Source organism: Podarcis gaigeae, assembly GCF_964106915.1.
Source record: "Podarcis gaigeae genome assembly, chromosome: 10".
NCBI lineage: Eukaryota > Metazoa > Chordata > Lepidosauria > Squamata > Lacertidae > Podarcis > Podarcis gaigeae.
Window position 1 is genome coordinate 27,427,079 of NC_139686.1, and position 20,779 is coordinate 27,447,857.

General features: G+C 40.3%; 1 protein-coding gene across 20 annotated transcripts in view; it reads right to left on the reverse strand.

The window, feature by feature from the left end:
• Positions 1-20,779, reverse strand: part of RBFOX2 (RNA binding fox-1 homolog 2) — a 174,653-nt gene that overhangs the window by 113,604 nt on the left and 40,270 nt on the right. Inside the window, exon 1 of one of the 20 annotated variants that reach the window (XM_083700699.1) lies at positions 7,064-7,274. The exons of 18 other annotated variants lie outside the window; for them this stretch is intronic. In XM_083700699.1, the coding sequence (XP_083556825.1) occupies positions 7,064-7,078 (15 nt within the window). In that variant the 5' untranslated portion in view covers positions 7,079-7,274. Of the gene's footprint in view, positions 1-6,799; positions 6,822-7,063; positions 7,275-20,779 lie in introns of those variants that run through there. One more of the 20 variants, XM_083700703.1, reaches the window with a different exon arrangement.

The window sequence follows — 20,779 nt, forward strand, 5'->3', positions numbered from 1 at the left end:
AAAATGAATATGTTAAGTCTTGCCTGGTAGGAGCCATCTGTCACAGTGAAAAATCAGCCCCATGCATTAATATAAAAGGAAGTTCAAGCTTTTCTGGCTGGAAGACAGAACAAAATGGAAAATAAAAGGCCCTGCATTTGAATGTGCATCTTCTGCTATTCTCTTCTTAAGGTTACCTTTAAACAAAAAAAAATGTGTCAACCCCCCTCCCCTCCGTCAATTTAAGGAACTGAAATTCTGCCAAACTTTTGAGGTATGTCATTCCGGGATCTATGTGCTTTGCCAATATCTTTATGAGAACTCTTAACTACCAGTCAATGAAGTAATAGTCTCTTCTTGAGATCATGTTATTCCGTAAGTACCTTATTTCAAGACACTGCTTTATGAAACAGCTCTAATATTCCAGGCTCATTGCCTTCTTCAGGCAGAGGAACAACCCAAGTGACCAATCAACCCATCTTTTCAAGGTATCAACTGAACTAAGCAACCTTCTGGTACAGTAGTTAATTGCAATGACCCAAATAATCTAATACAAAACCTGAGTGATGTGAGTTGGTCACTAGGGTGCTACTAGGGTGTTACTAAGCCAGCGTCCATAAAACCCATATTCCTTATTCCTACGAGAACAAAGGGGAAAGCAGGTCAGAAACAACACTGTGAAGGCATAACACAGTTAGGCTGGTGAACAGGAAAACAGCTTGGTGCAATTAACAAGATTAAAGAGGGATTTAAAATCAGGAGAGAGAGAGAGCGCAACGGGCAAGATTGATCTTTACAGGATTAAAGCCAGAATCCAACTAAGAGTCCAGTGGTCCTGAGATCAACATCACATAATGGGATTAAATCGAGAGCTGCTTTGTTTTTTGTATCTGAATGCACAGCATCTGCACTGCCACCACTGTAGTTAAACAGCAAAAGAGTTCCACGGTGACAAGGCGGGATTTGTGACCTAACACGGCCAAGTACAGGCACACTCCTGCGGAAAAGGATAAGAAACAAGTTCACAGAAATCAGTGACATGGCACATCATGATCTGGCCAAACATCTAAAAACACAGTAGGCTTACCAAGGCCAGACAGTCATGGCAAATTTGACAGGATTTCCTCATAATGAATGGGAGAGAGGAAGGCATCCACAGCTGAAACTGGGCACGCAGGATACTAATAGCATCTACTGACTATTTTTTTTAAAAAAAATCAAATTAATGGCATATCGGAGGGTTGCCCTTTATTTCATAAAAGATTTCCAACACATTCTCAAAGTTCCCGCATTCAGTTTTTGAAAAACGAAAGGGTGTATCTAACATTAGTCTTACACAGAATGGACCCGCTGAAATTAATGAGCATGGTGACCTTAAGTCCTTACACTATGTTTACTCTGAATAGCACTAATAGATAGTGACCAGTGTGCATACTAATATCAATATATGCCTCTAATGTGCCTAGCAATGAAAAAAAACACAAAAACAAAACCAGTCAGTTTCCTCTTTAACTTTTCCCCAGAGTGGAAACCAGGAATCTGAACAGGTATCTGAGAGCAGCAAAGATGGGGAAGGAAGAGAATATGAAGTTAATGAATGTTCCTATCACAAATACTTTCTCTTTTAAAAAATAATAATTGTTATACAAATAAATTATTCTGCATTCACTCAAGGCTAGTAGGCACGGGGGGACAAAGTATATGTTCTCAAAGCACTAGATTAATGCCCCCACCTCCCCATTCAAGACAACTTTGGACATAGCAAAGGCAATGGCTCTCATGAAAGCATAAAAATGAGCTTAAGTCATTGCAGGGGTGGCTTCTAACAGGATGGACAGTAGGGGAAGCCTGCAATATGTAACAGCATCTTTGTCAGACAGCATTGTCAAGCAGAAGCCAGAAGGAGCAAGGCTGCAGTCCATTCCCTTGAAAGATTGGGAAGTGTCATAGCTCAATGGCATAGAACATGCAGAGTTCCAGGTTCAATCCCTGTGATCTCAAGATAGGGCTGTCTGAAACCCTGAGGAGCAATTTCCACTCAGCGTGGATAATATCAAACAAGATGGTCTGACGCAATTTAGGACAGCTTCCTATGACCCAAGTTCAGAGCTCCCTGCAGTTGCGCCTCTTCTAGCTTGCAGGTAAAAGGAGTTGAGGAGAGGAGTAAAAGTATCATGAATGGGTGGTGTGTGAGTAGAAACTGTGGCAAAATGGTAGAAAGACCATGTAAAAGAACCTGCTTCACTTGCAAACTAATTATTAAAAACATCCGACGTTACATAGTTTATCCACTTTACCCTAGTAATAACTTATCTTGGCTTGAGAGGTATGAACAATAAAACTCTTCCTTTGCTACAAAATGGTTTTCCTCTGTTTTTTCAGTATTCAGTATATACTAGGAATAGATGATTGTCCATCCTTACTCTGAAAGGTCTATTAAGCCATTTTCCTTCAAATAAAATGCTTCTGTTGTGAATTTCACTTGGCAACAGAAATACAGGGAAATATATGCATCCTTACCTGACCAACTAGGATACCATGTCACAACAAATATCCATACCGTACTATATTTTCAGAGCTAGAGTACCCTAAACACAGCCTGTGCAAAGTTCAAAGTCACAGATGGCTACATGCTGCACTCTGTTTAACTCTCCCTGTAATCATCATTCATTTTACTAATGGTACTTTCTGCAGAAGGGCAAATGAAACAGCACCGTGAGTAAGATGTTGCTAAGACCCAGTTTGGCAGACTTCGTTTTCCAGTCCCCTGGGGGGTGGTGTTGATGAGCTCAGAGACTAAGGGGAGTGAGAAAGAAAATATTGTAGGCAGTGCAAAGATGTTCAGAACTGAGCTTGCCTCGCATACAAGATACTGTAAATGAAAAGGTTACAGCAGAGCAAAGCAGATACTCCCGGAATATGTTTTCACTATCCTTCTTTAAAGACCAAAACAGCACATCTAAGCCAAAGCTACATTTCACAGAGCACCGAGGAAAGAAATTATTATAACTGACGAACGTGCATGTGAAAGGAAAAGCTGGAAAAGTTTGCACAAAGATTTATTTGCTTGTTCAAAAACAGGGAGGAAAATAAATTGTTACACCAGAATTACATTTTTAACTTCCCCTTCCTTTATGGGGCTCAGGGCAACGTACATGATCAATACCGCTTTCTATTCTCATAACAACCCTGTGAGGTACAGTAAGCTGAAAGAGGTTTCGGAACTACCAGTAAGTACAGATTTGAACTTTGTCCAATATTTTCTGCAGCAGTCTTCCTAGTCCAATGTTATCTACATCACACAGGACTATACATTTGGAGCGTTTATTCAAAATGCTGGTTGTGTTTACTGGCCCAGAGATGGAAAGAAGATAAAGTTCTTACCAGAGAATGGCAGATGAAGTCAATGGACTATGCTGAAATGGCTAAAATGACTGGAAGAGTCAGAAATCAGGGAGACCAAAATTTTAATAAGGAATAGGGGAAATTTACAACTTATCTTAAAGACCATTGTAAACAGTTAAAATCGTTAGTAGGATTGGAATATCACTTGTAGTTTAAGGTGGAATTCAGGACATAATGGAAGAGGTAAAAGATTTGGATCATCATAAAAGATGCAGGAGGAAATGATTAATAATAGGACCCACAAAGGGGAGGATGGAAGTTCAGGAGATTCCTTGGAATCTTGTTTCTTATGATTTATGTTTGATATATCTCTGTAAAATTTTAATTTGAAAAACCAAATAAATAAATTTAATAAAAACAAAATGCTAGTTGTGATTGGCAGAATTTATTTATTTATTTAGAACCCAACAACAACCCTATGCACACCATAGTTATCGTACTGAGACTGAAGACACAATGATACATTCTACAGAGGCATAATGGTCTCCATGGTATGCAGGTATTACATGTGTATCTAAGCAATTGCTGGAAAAATGAAGGGGACCTAGTGGGTGATATCCAACATTAGTCATATCCAGAGTAGACCCAATGAAATCAAATGACTTATGTACATCAATTTTAACAGGCCTATTCTGAACATGACAAACACTGGATATCACTCAATGTCTGAAAGCATCCTTACATTACAGGAAGAGTGAGCTGATGTCTCACCATCCTTTAACAACTGGCCATGCTGGCTATCTTCCTTTTTTCTTTAAGCAATTCTTTTTGCCTCTGTTACTGCTTAATGCTTACACTAACAAAGCAATCATATTAGTAGATGTTGAATTCTGCTGTAGGCATGGCCTTAATGTACCAGTAGGACTTGTACTCTCTTTCACTGTCGATTTGGAGAAGCTACTACCTCCATTATAATAGAAGATAGGGCAGCCAGCAGCAGTGGATTGAAAGACGTTGATGCCTGAGGTGCTGTAGGAAAGGTCATCTGTATTCTCTCATTTGGGCTTACCTGTGGATACCTAGCCAGTCCTAAGGACGCATGGGTCCTTGAAGTCTCCATTTTTGTACCACTTCATAATCATGAATGGCTTCGAGACAGAAACTTGGGAAACTGATTAAGCACCCAGCAACATAGTCAGTGGATAGTCCGATACTGATCTGTGATAACAGGTGTCAGAAATTTGTAAAGCATGCTCTCCAAGAGAACCTCAAAATGGGAAACATGGATTCTGCATGTCTGATTTTGGCAGCAGGAACAAGATTCATCTGAATGCTCCTCTCCTAAGTAGATAAGCCATGTGATCATTGTTAGAGGTAACTTTGTGCCAATAAAGTAGCTGCAAGAAAACAGAGCAGAACCATGTTTGTTCCACCCATCAAGGGAAAAAGGGGGAGATTTTCCCTTTATGGGAAGCGGGATCAAATCTCTAAAGTTTCCAGGTGCCCTGCACAGCTGTAGAACCTTTCTGTGTGACAGCACAGAAAAGATGAATAAGTATCTTTTCAAAAGGACTAGGTACCTAACATGGCAGATGGCTGGTTAGGATTCAACACAACAATGGACCTAGTTCCAGAAAGGATCCTTGAGTTCAACAAGAACCCTAGCTGTTCACCAGAATGCTGGTGATTCGAGCCCACCCAGGGGTGGTTGTGGGAGGGATTCCTGCATTGCAGAGGATTGGACTAGATGATATTCTGGATTCCTTCCAACTTATGATTCCATGATTCTTTACAAGTGGAAATTTACTTCTAAAACTAAGAAGTTTGAAAGCCAGTTTGCAATATGATATTGGGATTTACTGTTCAAAGAAATCACCATCAAACTTTCCAATGGCCTACGCAAGCAGTTCTTTGCATCCTTTGCTATCCAGACATGTAGCTCAGCATTGAAGTACAGGCAGACAGTAAAAGTCAGCCTGGTGTCAGGCGCTAACAATATAGAACTAGTATCACTAGTGTCATGCAACACAACTGAAGCCACCAACAAAAGACAAAATGTAGAGATAAGATGGATCACAGGTCTGATTCCTCATTATTGGATTATTGAAATTGCGCCATCAATACATGTGACACTTTACAGAACACTATAAAGCAAAGCCAGACTTTTTGTGCCCAAATAAAGTTACAGGCATTGTGGTAAAGACTGGTATTGTTCTCCACTTCTACTCATAATGAGCTTCACACGTTCTGACAACTACTACATAAATATGGAGAATCTCAACTACTATATTAACAATAGCAAATTTCTAGCCCTCATAGTTGCAGTCATGTATACAGCAAACTAATAGGATGAGAGCTGAAAGGAAGAATAACCTTTCCTGGTGCAGTGCCTAAAACTGCATAAATTAGCAGTTTTTTTAGGTTTTTGCATCAGGGTGATTGATAAGCATGAAGTCTACAAATCAAGTTCCACTTAAAGACAAAGGAGAAGTGGTTAGTAAAACAAAAAACTGGCAACCCAAGCAGCCAATGGCTGAAATATATCTAGGAAAAGTTTCACTATCTTATGTTTCTACAACTCAAGCCTGAAGCCTCTACCCTGAGGCCTCCAGTTCCTTTCTTGCTCTGCTCCTCCCACTGCACCTTGCAAAAAAAGGGGGGTGAGGTAAAGTTCTACAAACCCAAATGCTGAGTTCCGAATCAATTATAGAAGTTGGAAACATTTACACTGGCAAGCATCACATTCATTGACACTATGCTTTTTTGTGATTCCAGAATTTATTTGGATCCAGAAACCAGGCTTCCGTTCAGATTCTACTCTGCTTAGTGCCTTTCAGTTTCTTTGCTTTAAACGTCTGTGCAATCCCTTTGAACACCTTTATATCTATGTGTAATTTTTACTTCAATACCAATACCAAGACTCAGAAGTTCTATGACTACTTATAACAAGCTAAACAATGCTTAACATGTTTCACAAGGGGGAAATTACACACCGCATAATTAATTTTGAAAGCAGCATAACTTCCATGATACAAAATTTAGATTGCCGCACTGAAATAATGACCAAGTTTGGAGAACAGGGTATTCCCCACTCAGCTTGTTTTGAAAAACAAGAGCAGATCGCATTGAATTATCTATTTATAACTTAACCATCTACTCTAACAAATCAAGTCTGCCTATGTAATTCAGCATCAGCTAACTGAAGAAAGGTTGCACATTTGTGTGTTCCATTCTGGTAATTCTATGACTGTAGACAAGGTGTCCTTGCATCCAGCCTCTGACCACATGCACAACAACTACTGCAATTTACCTTTGATTACTTCCTCCTTGGCTAGAATTCAATCATTATCTACATTTCAGTTGCCAAATCCCCTTCTTTGCTAGTAGCATCCACCAGTCACACCAAAATACCCACCTAAGAAGAATCTGTGTCACTGCTTGACACCTATGGAGAAAATAAAATTGTCTCTCCTACCTACAGGTGCCAGAATATGGCAGTTCGTAAAGTTCCTGCTCATTCACTCTTGCTCTCTCTACCAAAAGCACTGTGCTCAACAATAATTTAATTACACATCTCCATATTTTTAAATAGGGGCCAACTAATACCTGGCATATGGAGGGGCTGAAAAAAAGAGAGCCAAGCCCAAAAGAGGAGTCTGCACAAGGTTGCACAGAATCTTCAGCTTTCCACTCCTTATATGTGCAAAGCGTGTAAGCTCTCACACAGATCTCTACTCACCCAGAGGTACATCATGTCAGTCTGGGCAATTCCAACCCAGCAGTTGATGGGAGCGGATCCCAGGGAGGCGTCAACAAAGCGTGGTCACCAAGGTGCTTTTGGGTAGGTGGGTGGAGGATGGGAGAAGAATCAAAATAGGTCAGTTAAAAGCTCTCCCCCTCCTCCCCCTCCTGCTTTACTTGGTTCTCCTGCTTACGTTTTTTCCCTCCCTCTCTCTGGGAGTTCCCAGCCCTGTGTGTCTGTCTGTACTGGTGTGTATACAGCTCACACTCTGCATTTGCCTCTGGGGAATTTCGCTCTTGTCATACTGCTTCTAAAAACACAATCGCTGCTTCAGATTCTTGAAAAAGGCAAGGCAGGGTGGGGTCAGCAGTAAACACAAGCCAGGTCCTAATGCTGGAGTGCAATTACTTTAAAAGAAAGCTTCTTTTGAGGTGAATGAAAACCTCACTCTCTTAGGTCAGTAGAAGCTAAATCTTCTCTCCAGCACTTTTAAAGCCCAGCTCCCTATACAGGAATTATAAAGTAACCTAGAGCACACGGCCCAGTCTGCTGGTGTTGCTACACCCTAGCTGAGCCTACCCCAGTGCACAACAGTAGTCACCACAGAAAAGCTATTTAATTCACTATTAATATGTATTTGTGAATTTGCTACTCACCTGGTTAAAGCACAGAACAAACCACAAGAGTCTTAGAGCTAAGAGGATAGTCTGTGCAATCTGCCCTAGAGCTACCAAGGGAGATGGACGGGGAAAACATTGTGGCGCGATGAGAGAAGAATACAAAAGACAAACAAAAGGTTGTGTTTTGCTTTAGAAATTACTCTGTGGTAAAAGGTTTTCAGCCTTCCAAAAAGAAAAGAAAGTAAGTACCAGGGCTGGCTTTTAATTCTAAGGAGAACACCAGATTCCAAATGCCCTGGGATCTTCTCTGCTTAGAAGTAGTTGAGGAGAGCTGCCTCTTGCAGTGTGCGCTCACGTCTTAATCCACAGTTTCAATAGGATTATCGGAAGTGAGCCATAAAAGGAGACACTCATTCTTGAGGTGTACAGCAGGACCAGGAAGACAAGATTCAACAGGCCCTTTGGTAGCACACTATTTCAGTCCCATCCCCAGTGCCCAAAGGACAAGTGTCACCTCATCTCACTAATTCCATTTCAAACTACTGCTCCAGAAAACAGGAGAAACAGGTTTGCTTCCCTCCTCAGAGGGAGACATACTTTTGATTGCAAGGCCCCAGATAGCAAATATGCACAATCTAACAAATCCTGTTCAAACCTTGGCTTCCTATCTGCAATTTCTGCTACATTTCGCTGCATTTTATAAAATGCAAAACAGCAATGGGTTAGTGTGTTAACCAGAAAGTTGGCAGTTCAAGCCCACCCAGGGATGGCTTGAACTTACTTTATTCAAAAGGTTTTTGGGCTCAGCAGGAAGGAAGGACATTAGCTGGTCTCTAAACTGTATAAAATATTATGCCGGGTGGACATGGGCTGTGACTTATGTGAGAGTCAGGCTGGCAAATTTCTATTGAAGAGGCAGACTGGCAGCCCTGTGGGGAAATACCCCTTCAAATCAGTTTCAGCCTTGATAAAGGAAAAGCTATTGAAGGGGGTGCACAATGTTGGGTTCACATTAGCCCATGTGGTGGACTTGTGATAAAGTGGTCACATTATGGGAGGAAGTATTCCAATGTAATATCCAATATAATCTGACCTAATGTCTTTGGAAAGGGTAGGTGGGTGGGCTTGTTCTAATAGTTGTTTTGTGGTACAAGAACATATTTTAAGAAGAACTCTGAATGCGCTCTTAAACTTGCTTTTCAGTTTCCTTCAAAGTAGGGCTGCAATCTAGAAATCTGATGCTGAGCCTCAAATATAAGGATATATTAATCATAGAATTGTAGAGTTGGAAGGGACCACAAGGGTCATCTAGTCCAACCCCTTGCAATACAGAAATCTTTTGCCCAATGTTGGGCTCAAATCCACAGCCCTGAGATTAAGAGTCTCATGCTGTACCAACTGAGCTATTCCAGTGTCACTCATCAGAAAGATAGTAGAGATAACACCATGTATTCATTAAACAGTTCCAGTTTTATAGTCCTCATAATTAGAAAAGACATCCTGGAACAAAACAAAACTGAGAAGAAAATCAAGAAACGCTAAGCCAACAAGTAAAGAAAGTGCTGTAACACACAAGATCTCGCTTTTTCTTGTAAAAGTAGTATCAACCTGATGGGACTGAAGCAATCCTTCATATTATTCTGCATAGACTAAGGTTGAAAGCAGGTAGTATTCCCCCAAACATCATTTGGCATAAGTTAACCCCACCCCCAAAATCTATCATATTAAATTGCATAGATATTCTTGCTAGTAGATTATTCTGCATAGACTAAGGTTGAAAGCAGGTAGTATTCCCCCAAACATCATTTGGCATAAGTTAACCCCACCCCCAAAATCTATCATATTAAATTGCATAGATATTCTTGCTAGTAGGCTCTTTGATCAGCATTGATGGTGAGTATTTTCATTAACAGCTTACTGAGCATAAAAGGGAAACCTTCACTTACAAAGGCTGTGTGTGTGTGTATTTGCCTAAAGCACCCTGAAACATCCTTCCTTTGTCAGACATGACCTGGAATTTCCACAATGCCTCCTTTAATATATACTACATGGTCTTAACATGTAGCAGGAACAATGCCACAGGGGACGTGCCCCAATGTATGGCGCTTTGAAAAGTTGAGCTGCCAAACTGCTAATTTCTTCCCTCCCATCACTGATGGGGGAAGGGAGAAACAAGGGTGGAGTTTGCAAGTGAGGCCAGCAAACAGAGCTTCTCCACTTCGCTGCTAATGTTTGCAAAATGCAGCAGCTTGGTGGAAGCAAGAGCAGTGATGTGGAGAAATCCCACCCATGGCTATCACTTGCAAACACTGAGTCCAAGCAGTCCAATGTAGCCTAGTGCAACGGTCACTCTATCTTTGCAAGGGGACTGCCTTAAAACACTTTTCAAAAGCACTGTTTGAAGCAGCTAGAACTTCTATTGTGAGGGGGTAGAGGGAGGCACTTCTGTCCACCCGCAGGAGAACGGCGTGAGCTGCTTCAAACAGTAGTTTTGAGCAGGATATAATTGCTGCTCATCAGTAGATGAGCAGCGATTAAATCCCGCTGCCTAGATGATGAACCATTAAGAGAAGTATGCTGCTGCTTCCTATTCACTTATAAAAATACAATCAATGGTACTGTTATTCTAACTAAATTTAGACCTGCACTAGGGTATGAACATACTGGCAACAACCGAATTATGTGCATCCAATTGGCAGCACCATCCGCACACAAGAGGAAGCAGGTTTGAGGGAACCTCAAGGTCTTTCATAAGAGGAACATAAGAGACCTTGAGGTGCCCTCAAATCTGCTTCCTCTTGCACACGGATGGTGCTGCCTCGGCCACATAAGGATCTACAGTCAAGAGAACTGAGTTTGCTCTATGTATGAAGGGTATGAGGATTATACTGTTGCACTGCTCCTCACACCTTGCCTCTCTATCCTCCACCCCACAATGGGTGTATGTGTGCAAGCAACAGAGAAATGAGTAACAAAGCTGTATATTTTAAAATTTTGTTTCAAGACACGCACATCCCCACGTGCTTTTCTGAGCTTGGGCCCAAAGCTTAAATCTAGCTATCCTCTTAAACTAGTTTGTATCAAAGTTTATTCACAATTGGGGGGAGGGGGGCAACATTGTAGACTTTTGGCCTCTGTGGAAAAAAAATGTACATCTGGCACCGAACAAGTGACAAAGCCCTGCGCCATCTGTAACGTAAATAAAAGCAAACAAAGCAACTACATTTGCAACAATATATGCATGATTATTATTATTTTTTAAAAAGGTTCCTTCATCTTTGAAGATTAATGTCTTTCTATGAGGGAAGTTTCCAGCAAATCTTTCACGGAAGATAAATTAATCCCACTGATAAAAATATGGCCATACAACGGTAAATACACTAGAAGACACAGATAAATAGTGTTACATGTTATAGAGGACAATCTGATAAACCAAAGCAGACTTCATAAATGTTGGGAGAGATGTAAGAAAGTATCCATTTTAGATTTTGCTAGCAATCAGAGTAGCTTGGATTGTAAGTGTAACAAATTTCAGCTTGATAAATGAGTAAGTCAGTGAAGCCAAGTGCCATATATAACAAAACCTCTAACCATGCTGCTTCCACAACATTTGTCATAAGTTCATCCTGTTTCCACTTTTATTCCACAACTGCATCAATTGTGAAATGATCTCCAACACGCTACAGCATCCATTACAACCCCTGAATTTAACCTACTTCACTCTGGACGGAGGGGCTACAATGTACACCATCCTGCATTGCTTGAAGGAAAAGCAAGATGTAAATCTAATGCATAATTAAAAATCAGCTTCTGAACCATCTTGGTTGATGGTATACAAAATCTATTGTTTTTGTTTACTGACACTATGCTTTATAAACTAGGATCAGGGATAGCCCTGCCCATTGGGCAGAGTGAAGCAGCCACCTCAGGCAGCAGATTTTGAGTGTCATGAAAAAGCAGCAAATAGCTAGTTAGCTACTGCTGTTGTTGCTGTTGTTGTTGTTGTTGCTACTACATTTTCACTGCCAGGCACAGGTGTTTGTGATATTTTTCTGCCTCAGATGCCAAAATAGCTTGGCTGGCAGTGCATATTGTGTACATTGGTTTCAAGGTCCGTGTCATTTGTTATTCTGCCTCAGGCACCAAAATACCTTGGGCCAGCCTTGCTAGCAATCATGTTGTCATTTAGAAGGAAACACAACCCTCTCCTTGTGCTGCCTCAAATCTGATACAGTGGTACCTTGGGTTACAAACACCTCAGGTTACAAACACTTCGGGTTACAAACTCCGCTAACCCGGAAGTAATACCTCGGGTTAAGAATTTTGCCCCAGGATGAGATCAGAAATCGTGTGGCGGCAGCACAGCAGCAGCGGGAGGCCCCAATAGTTAAAGTGGTACCTCAGGTTAAGAACAGTTTCAGGTTAAGAACAGACCTCCGGAATGAATTAAGTTTGTAACCCGAGGTACCACTGTATTAGCATTATGATAAGAGTAGAGAACAACTTTCCATTCCTGGCTGGTTCCATTTTCAACAGATTCTACATGTTCAGTCTACATTAGACTGCGTTATTGTCATTCTTTTTACTACACATAGCTTAGAATTAAGTGTTATGTAAGGACCCTTGTGAGCCTTGAACATGGAGGTGAAAGGAGGGAAGAATTATGTTCCAAAATTCATTTATCTAGTCTTCGCAATAGGTTACAGAAGTGTTGTAGAAATAAAGTGTCAGTTTATTTATGTTAGCAAACTTGCACAGGTTTAAAGTATGCATAATTCATCTATATAGTAACATCAAATTTATGTTATTTATTTATTTCACAACTGCTTGAAATAAATTTATATACTGCTTGATTTTTTTTAATTAAAAAAATTTCTCAAACTTAAATGGCATTTTACAGAGTGGCATAATAGTAAGAAAGACTGGTGCCTGAGGAAGAATTTGCACAGACCAAAGGGAGAGGAGAAACCCTTTAAAGAAAGGAATATATTTGCCTGCAAAGTTAAATTTCAAACAAACACAACAGGTATTTATCAAATACATAGAACAGTGAAGGTAGAAGTCTGAATTTTTACAATCAATATAATATATTCTTTTATTCAATGAAACGTGCAATTCTGCTCTTGAGAAAGGAAGAAAACAAATTTCAAATGACAGAATAAAAACACAAATCTTTAAAGGCATTGAACTGGTATGAGATTGCAGTATCATTTTTTGTTTACCAGAAAGAAAAGAAAAGAAGAGAAGATTTACTACAGTCAAGCACTACAGAGAACTGTTCAACTTCTAAACAATTAGGTTTATAGGGCAAGATATAGGGAAAGAGCTGTGCTAGCATTAATTAAAAGTAACACAGGTATCCACTAGATACTCATGACACTTGCACAACCACATTCCAACAGCGTAAGTGAAATAGAAGCACTACTTGCGGAAGGGGGTTATATTTTCCAAGTCACAACACATTGATGTTTCAAGTGTTGAGAAACCGAGATATTTTCACAACAGAAATGCTACTTTGATGAAAGATATCCATATCACTCGTTATGAGCAAGGAATTGAACATTTAGCAAGCAAAAAACCTCAAAGGGGCTTTAAGATGTCTAGACTACACTATCTAAATGTAGAAGTTAAATGGCTCCTTTTAAGGCTTTGTAGAGAAGTAAAGACGTGTGCCGCAAGCTCCTAAGCTGCTAATAGGGAAGAAAGATAAAAGGCTAGGAAATATAACCTGACAGTTACATTTTAGTTTCCCCGTTATAATTTTACAGCTGTCCTCACACACACACTTGTCAAAAAGCCACTCTACAAAGTAATGCAAGCGCAACCTAGGACTTTTTAGGCAACAGAAAGCAGTTCATCGCCATAAAGGGCCAAATACAGTTCAAACAGTTAAAAACCGTTAAGAACGAAAAAGCTATCTTCTGTGTGGGTGGTGGCAGTGACTAAAGTCACTTGTTTATGATTGGCTGTGTTCCTGAAAGGGAAGGTGGAAGACTGCACAGGTCACAAGACCCTCTTTGGTAAATAGCAAAATGGCATCTGCTCAGGTTTTCATTTAGGCTGTCAGATGATTCTGTTCCTTTTACCAAAGGCTTTGGGAGAAAGAGACTTTGACCTTGGTTAGAAAGAAAGCCGTTATCCTCTAATTACATCTTTTTTGCAGCACACAATCCAGCATGCAATTAATATTAGCCACAAAGGAAGAACTTTTCCAATGCCAGAAAATTAGTGCTTTAGACCACAGTCTATGGAATATAAACCCACCCATATCACCCTAACAAGATGTTTAATCTGCGGAGCAAAAAATGCATTCCAATTAAAAAGGAACAGCTGATACTTTAAATGAACACAAGTCTTCAACACAGACTTGAGCCATCTGCAATGGAAGAAGATTCCAGCTTCTGTTCCAATAAGAAGCTACCAAACCATTATTACTGCTCTACAGGTTGCTGCCAGAATAGTGGAAAAATCTGGGGAGTTTTTATTGTCTCATTCCTCCTCTGTATTCATCCTAGTGCTAGCAGGAAGGCTGAACTGCTACTCCTTACAGAAAAGCACGAGAATCCCACTGTATCCAGGAATTGTGAAAAGGGGACAGAGCAGAGACAATAAATTGCTCTTTTATGGGGAAAGATCTGGCTTCTCAAGTGTGAAGGAGGGCCAAGTTAAGTCACTGAGTTTTCTAAGAAATTACAGTCAGAATAGAGGCGAAAGAACTTTACAATTTGCTTTCTTTCTCCAATTCCAACTATCTTGGCCTTACTAGGTGGCTCCAAGACAGGAAACTTTGTTGTTTTTTGTAAATCATTAGCTGCCCAGCACCCCTGAGATATGATGGGTGGGAAACAAACAGGAGTTGTAAATTTCTGTTGTTCTTGCTTTATAATGTTTAGAGTGCCATATGCTCTGCAGTGTGTGATGGTAATAGGGAATTTCTTCCCAATTCCTTCTGTTTGCTTATCCAGCAGACTGACAAAGTCCATTGGTTGCAACTGCGTTCGCTCAACAAGCAAAAGCTGCTAAATCCAAACTGGGATGCTATGGCTGGCTAGAATATTTTAGATAAAATGAGATGGCATTCAGTGTGGGGATTCCCAGTTCCAAAGCCAGACAACTAAGCACAAAACTACCTTTGCAGCTAGAGGGACAGCCGACATTGTCATCTTAGGATAGTGTTCTGTTCCTTATGGACCTGAACAACCCAGTGATAAAGCTGAGTATTAAAAAAAACCTTTTCCAAAGAGATGGATGAAACTGATTTAAAAGAGCAAGTCTGGAGTGCGTGTGTTGTGCATACTGCAGAAGCTAAAGGAGAAAGAATGTTAAAAGAGTTGCATTCATTTTTTAAAAAAAAATATTTACATGAACATTACCACAATTATTATTTCTATTTTCCTTGCTGTTTCTGTGTCTTTAGATTTCAAAAGCATTTTATATTTTACTGTCAACATTGCTATCTTTGGACCATATTCTCCTGTCTTATGAAGCACATACAATTTTTAAAAGCCAAGATTCAGAGGACTGGATATTTCCCTTGGATATTATATTAGACAAAGATAAGACAGGAGGCTACAGGACATCTGTCATGAAGACATCACTCTGTCCTCCCAGCTGCCAGGCACCTGGACAAACACATGTCAGCTACAAGATTCCTTCATTAATATAACTTTGTCATTTCCAATGGAAGACTGTAGGCTTACTCGTCCCAAAGAGTATTACTGCTGCAATTTAGATTCAAACAACTGTTTTAAGATTGCCGGAAGACTTGTTTAAAAAACAATTTATGTTCTCCAACCTACTGTTCATATGAATAGCACAACACTATGGGTTGGATCAAGGGAAGAGAGGGAGGAATACTTCCCGCATTACAGTCCCATATGCACCCTGTGAGGGTTGACGGATCCCCTGGAATGGCATAAGGTAAGGCATGGGAGAACTGAAGTAGATCTGGGAAACTGGATTTGGAAGGGCTACTTTGCATGAACAGTAACACATTTCTATTCACAGAGATATCTCTAGATCAGTGGTTCCCAACCTTTTTTTTGGCCATGCACCACCTAAGTATCCAAGTGAAGTGGGTATACTTGCATCCTTAATGTACAGAAAACGCAACTATACATGCAGCTATTGCAATAGAAACTAGTTTTGGCTTTTCTCAGATGCTGCCTAAAAACACTTTAAAAAAAATAAGTCACCAGAACCGTTATGTGGTGTAATGGGGAGGATGAATATGTACTTAGGCACTGATAAATCCACAATAATGTTTCCAAGTCATCATCTCTACACAAGACACAGAAGAGCCTGTTGCACCTTTCCCTCTCATTTTAGGAAAGCAGCTTTTTGTAATGTTTCACTATTCAAGCATTTCCCCCTCATATTTCCCACAGGTAAGACTCATTTTACTCAATACTCCACCAAACCCCCACTCTTTCTTTCTTTTTCTTTTTTAAATATTTTTTATTAAGGATTTTCTTCTTTTACAGAAGTGTAGTGCCTCGTATTTTTTCTTCTTCTTCTTCTTCTTCTTCTTCCATGTAACGTTTTTACAAATCCGTTTCATTTGTTGAGGCATTAGGGGGAGAAGAAAAAAGAAAGAAAAAAGAAAGGGGGGGTGGGGAAAGGGAGGATGGGTGGGGGTGGGGTCGGGTAGCGGTGTTTCTATTATGTTTAATGTATGTAGAGTTTGGTGTCAGCGTTGCTTGTGTTGTTCACTTGTGTTCCTTTGGTGGTGAGAGAGGTTGGGGTTGGCTTAGGGTGTGATTGTTTGCTTGTGATTGGCTGTGGTGATCTTTGTTTTCGTGTGTGAGTGAGGTGGGTGGGTGTTTTGGATCAGGTTAGCCATATTGATTTGTATGCTGTTGGTGGATTATTGTCATTGTCCTGTTGGGCTGTGTATGTGATAAAGGGGAGCCATACCGGGGTGAAGGCGTCTTCTTCTGTTTGTCCCCGTGTCAGTTTCAGTTTATTAGTTAATTTTTCTAGTAGGGCTGTTTCCCATACTATTTGGTACCATTGGTCCATGCTTACTCCTGACAGGTCTCTCCAGTGTCTGGTTATGATGTTTCTGGCTGCTGAGAGCAGGTGGGTTATGAGTTCTTTGTGGTCCCACTCTTTCTTTCTGTATGAACTCAAAACACATTTATTAGGCTACCTAATTTTAGTGCCCATTCTGAAATTCAGCTGCTACCCTATCACACAGGGACGCGGGTGGCACTGTGGTCTAAACCACTGAGCCTAGGGCTTGCCAGTCACATCGGCAGTTCGAATCCCCGCGATGTGGTGAGCTCCCATTGCTTGGTCCCTGCTCCTGCCCACCTAGCAGTTCAAAAGCACGTCAAAGTGCAAGTAGATAAATAGGTACCACTCCACCGGGAAGGTAAATGGCGTTTCCGTGCGCTGCTCTGGTTCGCCAGAAGCGGCTTAGTCATGCTGGCCACATGACCCGGAAGCTGTCTGTGGACAAACGCCGGCTCCCTCGGCTTATAAAGCGAGATGAGCGCCACAACCCCAGAGTCATTCACAACTGGATCTAATGGTCAGGAGTACCTTTACCTTTACCTTTACCGTATCACATAAGCAGCCACCCTACGTTATTAGCATATTCCTGCCCTCCACCAATAGCCAAGATATACTATTGCAGAGCAGAAATAACACTACTGTATTTACCACTGTGCACAATCCTTGTTTCCCCCCTCATGAATCCTTGTAGACGACTATTTTAGAACTGAGTCTGTTTCCAGTAGGCCCTGTGCAGTTCCTGTGCAATGAGTGCCCTCTCATGGCAAAGAGTAGTCACAACCACAAATATTGCTCTGGACATGTGGCAAATAGAAGTCCATTCACAACAGAATGCATCTACATTTTTCCAAACGTTAAAGAGACATGGGATCAAGGTGCTTTCTTTTTTACTTCCCAAAACGTAGGCCAGATAGGAACTAAGAGATTTTAAAACTGAAAACTCAGCCACTACTGTGTCCTTAATCAATTGCACAGTTCATGGTGTACCAATAAAACTGCTGGCACATTTGCAAAGCTAAGCAGGGTCCAGTATGGTTTTCTATTGGATGGGGGACTGTGTGTTGAGATTCCTGCATTGCAGGGGGTTGGATTTGATGACCGTCGGGGTCCCTTCCAACTCTACAATTCTATGAGTCTTTCTGTATCTAGAAATGTACAGTCATATGGAGAGTTCAATATGTTTTAGATTCTTGCAGTAAATGAAGGGTTTTCCAACCAAGTAAAAGGACCAATGTAGGAAGACAAAACAAGCATAAATGAACACTGGGAGCACTGGTTAAGCCTGAGGAACCTGATTTATATCTACCTAAAATTTCCTAACTATTAAGAATACTAGATATGAACATCTGAACCAGAGACATGAAACTGGCAGTCTCTTTGTTTTCTTAAAAATATATATACAGTGGTACCTTGATTCTCGAACTTAATCCATTCCGGGAGTCTGTTTGACTCCCGAAACCATTCGAAAACCAAGGCATGGCTTCCAATTGGCTGCAGGAGCTTCCTGCACTCAAGCGGAAGCCACGTTGGATGTTTGGCTTCTGAAAAAGGTTCGCAAGCCGGAACACTTGCTTCCAGGGTTGCAGCATTCGGAAGCCGATTTGTTCAACAACTAAGCCATTCGAGAACCAAAGTACCACTGTATTTCATTTGTTAATTGCTTCTATGAAGCGCCTTAAAGTAATTTCAGAATTCGATAAAACTTATATAGAACTATTTTAAATCCAATGCACATACCGACTTTTCTTGTGGAAGGCTGTAGAGCAACTGATTTGCAGGTTCCAGGTTCAGTCCCTGGCATGTGCAGCTAGGGTTGGAAGCACTACCTGAGACCCTGTAGAGCTTCTGCCAGTGTAGGCAGTTCTGAACTTGATGAACCAAGAATATGATCTGGTATAATGCTGCTTTCTATGTACCTATGAATTTGTTGTGTATCATGCATACATAAGGTTCCTCCACTAGAGGGGATTCAATTCAGTTAACAACAAAAGGTCAAGAGGTATCACCTAGCAGAATTTGCAATTTACAAGAATAAGCACCACATACAAAATTTGTAAGGCAATGCATGTGGCATGGACAGAACTAAATAAATCTGGAGAGTATCTGCCCAAGTTCTATTCTTGCCATTGCTAACAATTCATAGTGAGACTGAAGGTACCCTCTTTGCAAAAATGAGAAAGACAACTTTGAGATTTTAGCAAACTTCAGAGACAGAAAAGACGCAGAAATGTGGTTACTCAAAAAGTTTTTAATACATCCTCCAATATAGAAATTCTCTAGCTTTTAAATCAAGTAGGGCCTTAAAACAAATTAAGCTATTGAAAATCAAGTTTCATATAGTTTCTCTTCCTAGGAAAATGTTTATGACCAACTACCTTGTACAGTACTAGTCATTTTAAAGTTCATGTGAATCAGTCATGAATACATACAACTCTCTGCTTAATATAACTGGAGACTTGAATTGTATTTCAGTAGCGTAGCGTGGGTTGTCAGCACCCGGGGCAAGGCAAGTAATTTGCGCTCCCTAACCCGTGGATTTGCGCCCCCTAATCCTAACCCCCAGATGTTGCGCCCAGTGCGGCTGCCCCCCCCCTGCACCCCCACGCTACGCCACTGTTGTATTTTCATCTATTAAGAGTGCATTTTCAAACCACAATGAGAATTTAACTTTATTACACTTGGCCTTTTTGTTTACAAGTCAGAAGGGAACATTTTTTTTTCCTCCTCCAGGTAATGTTTATGGTAGTATTTCTGCAATACTATTATAGATTGCAATGTCCCAAGGGCCATTACATGAGTGATTCTCAACCTGCTTGTCATCTTAAAAAAATGTAGCCAATAACCTGCCTCTCAGAATGGTTGTGAATATGCTGTTTTAGATATTTTGAAATTGGATGAAATGAGGATATTAGGATGGAAGGAAAATATGACTATGCGGAGAGAATGAAGTAGGCTGGTGAGACTGGATTTCATTTGAGTAGAAGAAACTACAGTAGGGAAGAAAACAGTGTTGCACAATTGCTACACTAATTGAGATCATTTGGTCTCTGGAAGTTATGGGTTGGGGACATTTAAAAGCCAGGCAGAAGTCATCCTGGATGGAAAAGGATATAAATTCAGATAAATAACTATTTGTTCATGACATTTATATCCTGTCTTTCCATAAAAATGACCAAGGTGCCTAACTATAAACTCTAATACAAAATAAATAAGCACCTTCAAAATAAACCAAAAGAAAAATAGCTGATGGCAGATAAAAAATGAAAAGGTGGTAGCCAGTTAAAACATAATTTAGTTCAGACTGAAATCCAGAGCAGCAGAGAAAAACCAATAATCTTAGTGACCAAAAGCCTGTTTAAATAAAAGACATTTTTACAGTTTAAAATGCTGCACTTTATTGTGAGTGGCAAAATGTCATTATTAACTCACAGCCACCATCACAAATAGGAATGCCAAGTCATTTAAATATTTTTGAAATACTGTCAATGTTCCTCTTTTAACTTCTCTGAAGGGAGTTTTTTTAAAGATAGATGATACATAGATGATAGATAGATGATACATAGATAGATGATACATAGATAGATATAGATACTGTACATTACATTAATTTAAATTTGGAACTCCCTGACTATTGACATAAGGCTGACACCTTCCATTTGACTTTCTAAAGCTTTCGTAAGACATCCAGAATGTTCTATGTGCTTTACCTATTTTTTAGCTACCCTTGATTTTAATCATAATTGATTTTTTTTATAAACCTGCTTTTGCCAATTTTGGGGCATCTGGGAGCATGCCTGGAATTTTGAGGTGTGAAAGAGGCCAGTCACAAAATGGCTGTTGCCATGCATGTGATTTAACAAAAAATGGCTGCTACCTCCAAAAAGGCAGTAAAATGAATGAGATGGGAACATAAAACAGTTCAAAAATATGGGGGGGGGGGTTGATCCTTTTCTTTTTGGGGGGAGGGGGGACACTGTTAAGTATTGGTTGTTATGTTATCTGTTGCTGATGTGCTGCCATAGATTACAGCTGGAAAACAAAAGATAATCAAACCCAGGGATAATTTTGAATTACA